Here is a 12,313-nt window from a genome sequence, read left to right on the forward strand (position 1 = left end):
GCGATTCAAATCCGTTATAACTAGTTTTATTTCAATGTATGTGACTAATTTGAATGAAAGTCTGCCACAATATGCTCCAAATCTTCTTCTTAAATTGAAAGGAGGCCTTAGTCCAGTCGTGGGAAATTGACAGGCTGATGATGATGATGATTGATGATGAATCAAAACTGTGATGAATCATGAGAGTGTCAATCAAATCGTTATAGATTAATATCTCAAGCTATTTGAAGATCTCTGAACCTTTTCGGAGACCCATTTAAATAATACACCGAATGTTTATTTCAATTCCGGCGTTGTATTTGGGTAACCATGTTTTATATAACAACCTCTTATATAAACAGGACCATATAATGGCGAGACGTTCCCGAAATTGTTCCTGCTCCGCTGAGTCGAATTATTAACGTTTTCATAAATATACTGACACCCGAAATGTGTCAAGTTATACGTAATGTTTAACTTGTCACTTTATTGTTAAATCTATGTGTTATTATAAATGTGAAAGTAACTCTGTCTGGCTGCCGCTCTTTCACGACCAAACCGCTGAACCGATTTTGATGAAATTTGGTATGAAGCAAACTTGAACTCCGAGAAAGGACATAGGCTATTTTTTTACGTAACAACTGACAATCAACAAACAAACAAACAAACAAACAAACGAGAGTAAAGCCGCGGGCGACTACTGGTTTAACATTTGTCATTAACAAATACCAACTTTATTTAATATTTACTATTAAGTTATAGTAAGAGCTTAAGAGCTTAAGAGCAAAAATGGCCCAGTGGTTAGAACGCGTGCATCTTAACCGATGATTGCGGGTTCAAAGCCAGGCAAGCACCACTATATACGTGCTTAATTTTTGTTTATAATTCATCTCGTGCTCGGCGGTGAAGGAAAACTTCGTGAAAAAACCTGCATGTGTCTAATTTCATCGAAATTCTGCCACATGTGCATTCCACCAACCCGCATTGGAACAGCGTGGTGGAATATGTTCCAAGCCCTCTCCTTAATGGAAGAGGAGGCCTTATCCCAGCAGTGAAAAATTTACAAGCTGTTACTTTACTATTCTTTTTTTTAAGTTATAGAAATAGAGAAGCTGTTTTTTACATAATTAAATTAAATTTTCTAATTCTTAATCGCACATTGTGGTTCAAGAGCGGTATGTATAGAGGCAGGGGTCTTTGATGATCGAGCAGATAGTTCTAAGTACCCAAGTTTGATGGTGATTAGGCCATTTAAGGGATGGTTAATTGGGACAGTAGCACTGTCTACCGGCGGTATTGATTATTTACAGTCAGGTCTGTTTGGCAGTCTGCCTACCTATTATATAGAGATTATATATACTCAAAATTGAAAAATTAGGAGATACAATATAAAAGTCTGAACTGGTTACTATTAAAAAGCTAAACAAAGTTTGTACAAAATTCTCTTAAAAAATCATTTACGTTTTTAATTAGTTTGCTGCTGAAATAGATAAAAGATATTTTTTAAGATATTTATCTCCCTTAATTTAACTTTAATCTCGCTCTTGTGCTAAGTTTTACGCTAAACTCGAGTTAAATCAACTTTTCACTTTTAGCGGCCTTAACAAAAATGTATGCAAAGAGGTTGTATACATTTTTCATTTCTTTTTACTCAATTAATGATGAAAGAATGAGGAAAATCTATTTTACTGTTACTTTTAATCTGCTATTGAACGCTTATGAGTAATATACATATTTATTAATCAAAATCCAAATATTATTATTCAAGTAGGCTGTTACAGGCACTTTTGAATCGTCATTATACAATTAAGTGAAGCTACCACCGGTTCGGAAAGTAGATTCTACCGAGAAGAACAGGCAAGAAACTCAGTAGTTACTCTTTTTCAACATTTAATAACACAAAGTAATATTAGTTAAATACAATTATTTAAATTAATATATCCTGCTTGGAAGTCAACAGGTATTAACTCCATGCTTTTTTATCATCTATAAAATCTTGTATGGAATAATATGACATTTTTACCAATGTGTTTGTTAATGAATTTACGAAACGGCAAAGTTAAAAATGTTTGCGGAATTTAAAAAGGTTTAAGGTAACGAACTATTTTCGATTTATGATAAAATTTGAATATAGAATTACATTAACTTACCAGCTACTTTTGAGTGGTAGGCCACACCAACTCCGCACACACCGTTGTCGCGCGCCGCCGCCACCTCGCCAGCGCACCGGGTTCCGTGGCTACAATAAAACACAAAATTTAATTAATTAATTAAAACATGCAATCAAATTCGTAAATTAAACTTTACGATACAAATTCACTAGAAAATATAATTGATAAATATAAAAGTATTATAAGATTTTAAATTAACATGGTTATTTTTATTATTATAGTTATTAATTTCGGGATATTTACCATGTTTTTTATTTTTGTTTGGGGTCAGTCTCGTGAACAAGACATTCGTAAAAAAGGCCAAATTTCGAGCTCCATCAAACAAAAATAAAAAACATGGTAAATATCCCGAAATTAATAACTTTAATAGTATTATATTTATTTTGAATACTGTATTACCTATATTGTGACTTCTTAGATTTGGATGTATAATCACTTTGTTGTGTCTAAATCCAAATCTAAATTCTTTTTGTATATTAAAGTTCATTATAATATTATCTGATACAAGTCCCGTTTATTCCCTATCCCTTGGGAATTCTGTTGTTATAACCTCTACTTGCATACTAAATTTGAAACCCCTAATAATTATAGTTACGGAGATAGAACTTTGGTTCGAAAATATAAATCGCATTTATTCCCTATTCCGTGGGAATATTGAAAAATCCCTTCATAGTGCACCTCTACGACACTTAAGGCATACATGTACCAAAATTTCAAGTCTCTAGGTCCAGTGGTTTAGGCTGTGTTGTCTGTCAGTCACTCAGTCACTCAGTAACGGAACATTTTTATATATTTTGATGATACCGAAAGGAGAAGGTTTGGAACATATTCCACCATGCTGTTCCAATGCGGGTTGGTGGAATACACATTTGGCAGAATTTCTATGAAATTTGTCACATGCAGGTTTCCTCACGATGTTTTCCTTCACCGTTGAGCACGAGATGAATTATAAAGACAAATTAAGCACATGAATCAGCGGTGCTTGCCTGGGTTTGAACCCGCAATCATCGGTTAAGATGCACGCGTTCTAATCACTGGGCCATCTCGACTCTCTATTACTATTTATGAATATTCCTAAAATTCCAACACTGTTGTCTTATTAACTAAATCATTGACAGTGTAACGATCATTTGACATTTAATTGGTGTTAGATACAGTTATTTAGAAGCATTGAAGTACTTGTACTGCGATAAAAATGTTACGTCGATATTTTTGAAGTGTCACTCGATACGAGTGTCGTGAACGTTGTATTTACGTCATTAAACGATCATACATACAAACACATGTAAATATATAAATTACTTATACTTGTTGACTTGCAGGCAGGATATATAATAAATATAATAATAAAGAACTTGGTGTCTTAAATGTTGAAAAGAAATAATTATTGAGTTTCTTGTCTATTCTTCATTCCGAACCGGTGGTAAATTCACTGAATGCAGTTTGTAAAATGACGATTCAAAAGTGCTTGTAAAAGCCTATTTCAATAAAGTATATTTTAATTTTGTTTGAAACATACTTAATTCAAAAGATGTCAACTCCTCTATGGATTACGTTTTAATAATGTCAATCATAATTCCTTTTTTAATTATATTACAAATAATTAAAATTAGGAGCCATTTTTTTTCTTTAATGTACATATTTAATACAATCAGTCATTGGTCTAAGCTTAATCAGACTTTAATTTAGCCGTTCATCTGTTTGAACAAACTAAAAACAGATCACGGAACACAATTGTCATAATTAAATACACCGGTATGGGATATTAACTGAAATCATTATAACAATTAGACAATATACGCATCAAAATCGCGTAACACCGTAAGGCAGTTGTCACCATTTTACAGCTGAGGTCTGATGAATTTATTTGTAAAGGCGTTGTAAAGTTACAGATTAAGATTGACGATCAGTTAAAATATTTTCAACTTTCGGTCATGAATTATTATTTAAAGGAAATTCCAATTAAGGTGGATAGCGAAGTTAAATAGAATTCCAGAGAAACTAAGGGAAATTGATGTTGGAATGGAATAAGAACGTATTAAGTTGGACAGCCGAGACATTGAAACTTTACGCGATATTTCGATCAGTATTTTAATGATATATAATTAAAAAAAATATTTTTCAATTTCAATTTATGTAAAGAGTAAAAGTAAAGTAACAGCCTGTAAATTACTCACTGCTGGGTTAAGGCCTTCTCTTACATTAAGGAGAGGGTTTGGCACATATTCAACTACGCTGTTCCAATGCGGGTTGGTGGAATGCACACGTGGCAGAATTTCGATGAAATTAGACACATGCAGGTTTCCTCACGATGTTTTCCATCACCGCCGAACACGATATGAATTATAAACACAAATTAAGCACATATATATAGTGAACCCGAAATCATCAATTAAAATGCACGCCTTCTAACCACTAGGCCATCTCGGCTCTACTATTCAATTTATGAGTGAAACATTTTTTTACAACAACAACAACAACAGCGAGTAAATTCCCACAGCGGGGCTAAAGGCCTAATCTAAGTTTGAGGAGAAGGTTTGGAACATATTCCACCACGCTGTTCCAATGCGGGTTGGTGGAACACACATGTGGCAGAATTTCTATGAAATTTGTCACATGCAGTTTTCCTCACGATGTTTTCCTTCACCGCTGAGCACGAGATGAATTATAAAGGCAAATTAAGCACATGAATCAGCGGTGCCTGCCTGGGTTTGAACCCGCAATCATCGGTTAAGATGCACGCGTTCTTACCACTGGGCCATCTTGACTCACACACATTTTTTTTATTGTGATTTTTTTTTCAATTAAATCTCAAGTTGCGGAAAAGGGTCACTTCACATCTAATCTGACCCTTGCTGTTTAACGGTAGAATATCTTATGAGTGGTACCTACTTAAACGAGCAAAACTTTAACACCATGTTACGCGCAAATTATTAAAACGCCTCAAATTTAAAATTGAACAATTGTATCAGAAACGTTTCATAAACGTAACGATTATTTCGACTATGAAATTTTAATTTCACCTGAAAGAGCTATTACTTTTAAAAAGGGCTTATGTTATGTACGGTAAAGTGTTTTCAACATTTAATTTCAAACGCTCAAAAATAATAGAAACAATTCATAGTTATATACAACTTCTGTTACAATATTAAACTATGCTCGTCTATCTACTAATTAGTCTCAGCTGAAAAATCTTTTGCTTTAGAGTGCTTGTACCTACTGTACTATTATTTTATACTACTACTGTATTAAAATATGAATTAGATAATTTGCTAACTTGTTATATTAAAAGTGTATCTATTTAAAGTAGAGGGCCGTGCCTTCAGCAAATATTCTATACAACAACAGCCTTTAAATTTCCTACTACTGGGCTAAGGCCTCCTCTGCCTTTGATTTGAAGGTACGGAACATATTCCACCACGCTGTTCCAATGCGGGTGGGAAATACATCTATTATCGATACTTTTAATCAAACAATAAGATAGTTAATTAATTCGTCTATTAAATGGCAAATCAATTTAATAACAATAAACTAAACAACAGGTGATATAAAACATCGTAATTAAATAATCCATATAAAGGATTATATCACAAATAAATTTGTAGCAAGATTCATTTTTATATAATTTAGATAAGAAAAATGCCTTTTTATATTATGTAGGTAGGCGGACGCGGTAATGAGCTACCTGATAGTGTAGTCACAGTCACATGAGACCTGTAGGTATAAATGCGCTATCTTGGGAACTAGGATGTTCTTCTTGAGTCTATAATTACACTGACTCACCCTTCAACCCAGAACTCAATAATACTTAGTATTGTTGTTTTTTTTTATGATATAGGTTGGCGGACGAGCATATGGGCCACCTGATGATAAGTGGTCACCATCACCCATAGACAATGAAGCTGAAAGAAATATTAACTATTCCTTAAATCGTCAATGCGCCACCAACCTTGGGAACTAAGATGTTATGTCCCTTGTGCCTGTAGTTACACTGGCTCACTCACCCTTCAAACCGGAACACAACAATACTGATTACTGTTATTTGGCGATAGAATAACTGATGAGTGGGTGGTACCTACCCAGACGGGCTCGCACAAAGCCCTACCACCAAGTGTTTGCTGATAAAATAATAATTTATAATGAGTTAATGGTACCCAGACAGATCTCCTAACCAGCAAGTGTTTCAAGACATTTTCATGTAATTCCTTTAAAATAGAAATTATAATTGCAAATTACCTAACAGAAGAATAAATTCGACAGACACATAATCGAATGCGTCAATTTGCTAACAAATTCAATGAAAGTAGCGTTCAGTACTTGTTTTATTCAATTCTATTGTAATGTAAAACATTTCAAATACATTTTAACTGACTTCATAAAAGGAGGTCGTATATTTTAGGTTTGTTACATTACGACTCATGAAGATGTCATCAGTTGTCATCAAAATAAAGGTGACATATGATTGGTCGCTCCTACAATAAGACCGGCCAATCAGGAAGAGCTTTCGATACTTGACAATTTGACGCGGGACAGATTGTAATCTAACAGTTCGTAACTTCGATAGATTACAATATAGCGAAAAATAATGCGTCAGATTGTAAATTGACAGTTTACAATCTGACGCATTATTTTTCGAATTTTATAGTTTTACGTTGACATATAGTTATAAAACTGAAAAGTTTTTTCGTTTAAACGAAATATTAAATGGCAGAATGATTAAAAAAAATTGTGGATTTTATGGCATTACACTTTAACCCACGTAAGTTTTAACGTTGAACACGAATTAAGTATAAACAAGAGATACACGTGAAAATTAAAATTTCCTCATCCAGCTTCGAACTGGTGACCATCGAATAAAACCCAAGTGTTTCATCTACTCTGTCATGTAGATGCGAGTAAATATAACATGTTTTTAATTATTCTAAAATTAACATTCTTCAACTTTACTTAAGTTTGCGGAGATTAATTATAAAATTAGTTAATTAACGTAACATAACAGGAAGTACTGATTAAATTACTGCTCTTAACAAAAACGATTATTATTACTTAAAGAAATTTTCAGTAGATAAACCTTACGTCGTTTTCTTTCTTTGTATCTCAAAGGGTTCTTAGGATAATTATAAAGGTAAGTGCTTTTAATCTTTAGTAGTTTCTAGTTAAGCTATTCTGTGAATAATAAAGTAAACTAACAACTATAAAAAGTACTGAAGAACAATCGTAAAATGTTAGAAGGTGATAAACGACATTGACTTTAATCGTTCATTGAATCATTCGTTCATTGTTACCGCTGTGTATGCTTAGATCTTTAAAATTAGCCAACGGACTTTGACGCGATTTTTTTTAATAGATAGATTAATTCAAAAAGAAGGTTTTTATGTAAAATACATGTACAATGTATTATAGATGTCGTTGCTGGTTATGACATAAATATCACGCAAGTCAATTTTTAATGCGCGCACTGGTAACTTTTGTCACAGTGACTGTTTCACACTCGTGTCAAGTCCGTGAAAATGTACAGATGCAGACACAAATGTCACCCAATTGTCACGTCGTAAAGTGCGCGCATCTCCATACATATTCATGGACTCGACAAGAGTGACGAAACAGTCACCGTGACAAAAGCTACCAGTGCGCGCTAGTTCTTAACGAGTGACATACGAAGTGAGTTATAGAATAGTTGTAAATTTTACGTAATCTGTGAACACATTATATTTGTATATGGGTATCGTATGTGTTGTTTTAAATGTGTGTGTTTATGTGTGTGTGTGCGTGTGTATGTAAGAGTGACAAATATCGCTAGCAAACCTAATTATTAACATTTAAGCCCTCAAGATTGGTTGCGCATGTGTGGATATAAGAAACGATTTATATTTATTATATTATAGCGCAGATGTTCATGTCTTTGTCGGAAAAGCGATTCCATTGATCATTATTGGGCCTGTCAGCCTTCATAGATGTTTAATAAAAAGGAAGATTACCCGTAATAAGGAATGCTTCAAAGATTTTCTTATTTACATTGCTATCGTCTTGTTCTAAAATAGTTAATTTATTATAATAAATTAAATCGAATATTGGCCATTTAATAACAGATTTTAAATTATTATGATCGTTTAATATTCATATGCTATAACAATTTTTGATTTTTTTTATAGTATAGGTTGGCGGACGAGCATATGGGCCACCTGATGGTAAGTGGTCACCATCACCCAAAGACAAAGATATTAATTATTCCTTACATCGTCAATGTGCCACCAACCTTGGCAACTAAGATGTTATGTCCCTGTAGTTACACTGGCTCACTCACCCTTCAAACCGGAACACAACAATACTGAGTACTGTTATTTGGCGGTAGAATAACTGATAAGTGGGTGGTACCTACCCAGAGGGGCTTGCACAAAGCCCTACCACTAAGTAAAAGTCGATAACGCAAACCCAAAATTTTATTTAAACTTTAAATATACATATAATCTATAATTACAATAAGTTTTTCTCTCGACTCCTGATTCAAGTCAATACCTATAATAGAAACTTAAGCTTAAAGATACCTTGTCAAAGCGTAAAAATAAAAATACTTCGACGATTGAAATAATACCTCAGACTTAAAAAGAAAGAACGAAGCGAGAAAGGCAGAGAGTTTTCATTGATCATTGTTTACAACTTCACGGTTTATGAAGTTAAGAGGCGTCGATTGATTTACTATCTATAAACTAATTAAATAACAGCTCGTATATTTTTTTAGGCTAGCAACACAAAATGTTAGTTGTATTTTTCTAAATGTCAAAAATATTATTTGACAAGAAGTAGGAAAAATATTGAATACATTTCTAGGAATTTCGAAGATTATATTTTACCAAAGTAACCTTTTATTTTTTACAATACCATTATTTAACCGTAACGCACCGTTTTTGTGGTGAAATTTCTTTAGAATCGTTGTGATTTAAAATACAATAAAACGAAATTGTATCACGACAAAAACAAAAAAATAAAAGCAAAGAACCTCTTTGAAACAAGGTTTTATTTAAATGCAAAATATAAAATTGTTACGAGATTTAAGTACTTACGTATTTACGTAGTTTGAAAATCTGAATAAATAAAGTTATTCACATGAAATTATTTAATTTACTTGTTTATCTACACGAGTAAATGTTTTTTTTTTACTTTTTAGTTATAAAACCCGCATTTGTTTTCTCAGTAAGACCTTTCATTTGATACCGGTTTTGTAAGCCAGCACTAAACGCTTTCTCCGCCATATTGGTTTAAAGTGACGTTTTTTTTTTTTACTTATTGTCATTAAGCGTTTTCATTTGATATCGATATTATAGGGGTGCATTAAAAATAGCTGGACCGCCATCTTGGGTATGCCAGCATGTTGAATTTAGAATAACGTCACATTGTCATCAAAATTGAACGTGTATACAATATTTCAGCTCAATCGGTTTAAAATAATATTTATATATGTATATATATATATATAAATCTGCTTCTAAATTGAGTCGCAAGATTTCCCCTTACTTAATACTCGTACATACATAATGTATGTATGTACGAGTATGTAAGGTTATATAAAGTATGCAAGTTAAATAAAAGTTTTTCATAAATAAATTTCACTTATATATGTGCAATCATACATACTTTATACCGTATCATAGCAACGTAAGCGACGTTTCCGTGTTCTGGGGTAATTTGGGCAAACCTAATGACGGCTAACAATAGCGACTATAACAATAGTGAATAGCAAGCAAAACAACGCATTTCATAATACTGTAGAACGTATAGTAGATAGGTAGGAATACAAGTAAAAATAATAGCCCTTGATTTAAGTGTATTCCACAACGAATTGCACCATCACGGGTCGTTGGCAAGGCGGGCTTTCCTCTGACACGAGCGAATTTCCTCACGATGTTTTCCTTCACTGCACACAAGATCAATTCTATGATATGTATACTTTAATTTATAGTAATCAAATCATTATACAAGTAGGCTCTTAGAAGCACTTTCGAATGTAATATTATAGAAATGAATTAAATGTAGACCCATCACCAGTTTCGAAAGTATATTTAATAGAAAGTCAGCAGTTACTTTTTTCCACTATTTTAATTACAGTTTACGTAATTAAAGTTGAATTATTTTATTTATACATCTCGTTTGGAAAACAATAAATACTAAGTCCGCCCTTGTTTATTAATAATATAATGTATATGTAATTATTGAGCAATGTGCTGTATTAATCAATGTTTATGTGACATGAGAAATTTAAATGTATTACTAGGCCAAGTTAAATACAACTGTGAAATCTTATTATACACGAATGCCATGCCCAAAAATAGATTTATAATGTATATATAGTATCGTTAATACATAAATTAGGCTTACCTGTTAAACCAATCATCAGTATAGCGTGGATACGGAAACGGGTCGTTGCTACTGAAATCATACGATGCTTCAGCATTCTGAAACAAAAGTATTGGAATAAATAACAGTTTAAATCCATAACAGATCAGCAGCTCTGATATTTTCTTATATATATGTATATTAATAATTGCTGGAACATAATAAATAAATAAATATGAGACAACATCACATACATTACTCTGATCCCAATGTAAGTAGCTAAAGCACTTGTGTTATGGAAATCAGAAGTAACGACGGTACCACAAACACCCAGACCCAAGACAACATAGAAAACTAATGGTAATCTACATCGACTCGGCCAGGAATCGAATCCGGGACCTCAGCGTGGCGTACCCATGAAAACCGGTCTACACACCACTTGACCATGGAGGTCGTCAAATAATCCTAATTTAAGCTTTGTAGTCAATAAATTCTTGCTTCCTTATTTATTAAGGCTAAAGTTTGTATGTGTAGATGTTTGTAACTCATTCACGCAAAAACAACTGAATAGAATTTAATAAAACTTAACAATGATATAGTTGATACATCATAATAACATATGAGCTATAATTTATTAACTTTGAATAAAACTGGAAGATATATTAGGTTGGGGAAAAAGTCTTTTCGCATATAGTATGTATGAACTTGTAATAAAATCTCTTTGGCTATACCATTTGTATCTGGCTGGTTTTGGTATCATTAAAAAGTTTTAATTTTAAAGAAGGCACTTCCAAATTCAAATTAGGAATTTGTGTGATTTTCATATGTTTTTGTTGTTGTTAAAATGAGTGAATCTAAAGAAGAAATTCGATACATTTTAAATTTTTAATATAAAAAAGGTAAAAATGCAACTCAAGCCGCGAAAAAAATTTGTGATGTTTATGGACCTAATGCAGTATCTGTGAGAGTAGCGCGAGTTTGGTTTAAGCGTTTTCAAGCCGGAAATTTTGATATCAAAGATGCATCTCGCTCTGGTCGCCCTGTTACGGACAAAATTGATGCCATTTTTCAAAAAGTGGAGCAAGATCGGCATATTAGTAGTTACGATGTAGCTGAAGAACTGGCAATTGACCACAAAACGGTTTTGACTCATTTGAATAAAGCTGGGTACACAAAAAAGCTTGATATATGGGTGCCTCATGAACTCACTGAAAGAAACCTAATGAACCGTGTACTCATTTGTGATCTTTATTACGACGTAATGAAACCGAACCATGAAGCTGATAACTGGTGATGAAAAGTTGATCACATACGACAAGAACGTGAGAAAAAGATCGTGGTCAAAGGCCGGTCAAGCTTCACAGACTGTGGAAAAACCCGGATTAACTCGCAACAAGGTAATGCTGTGTGTATGGTGGGATTGGAAGGGCATCATTCATTATGAGCTGTTACCGCCCGGCAGGACCATCGATTCAGAACTGTATTGCGAACTATTGATGAGATTGAAGCAAGAAATTGAGAGAAAGCGGCCAGAATTGATCAACAGAAGGGGTGTGGTTTTTCACCATGACAACGCTAGACCTCACACATCTTTAGCCACTCAACAAAAATTACGAGAGTTTGGCTGGGAGGTATTAATGCATCCGCCGTATAGTCCTGACCTTGCACCTTCAGATTTTCATCTGTTTCGGTCTCTGCAGAATTACTTAGGCAGTGTCAGGTTAACATCACGAGAAGACTGCCAAAACCACTTGTCGCAGTTTTTCGATCAGAAGCCCCAAAATTTTTACAGCAATGGGATCATGTCACTACCAACAAGATGGCAAAAAGTT

The 12,313-nt window shown here is 33.5% G+C and overlaps 1 protein-coding gene across 1 annotated transcript in view; it reads right to left on the bottom strand.

Moving 5' to 3' along the window:
• Nucleotides 1-12,313, bottom strand: part of LOC124538251 (neuroendocrine convertase 2) — a 107,888-nt gene that overhangs the window by 27,008 nt on the left and 68,567 nt on the right. The window contains exons 5-6 of the mRNA XM_047115241.1: nucleotides 10,524-10,600; nucleotides 2,130-2,218 (exon numbers count right to left, since the gene is read on the bottom strand). Coding sequence (XP_046971197.1) covers nucleotides 2,130-2,218; nucleotides 10,524-10,600 — 166 coding nt within the window. The remainder of the gene's footprint in view (nucleotides 1-2,129; nucleotides 2,219-10,523; nucleotides 10,601-12,313) is intronic.

This window comes from Vanessa cardui, chromosome 20 (genome assembly GCF_905220365.1).
Source record: "Vanessa cardui chromosome 20, ilVanCard2.1, whole genome shotgun sequence".
In the NCBI taxonomy this organism is placed as follows: Eukaryota; Metazoa; Arthropoda; class Insecta; order Lepidoptera; family Nymphalidae; genus Vanessa; species Vanessa cardui.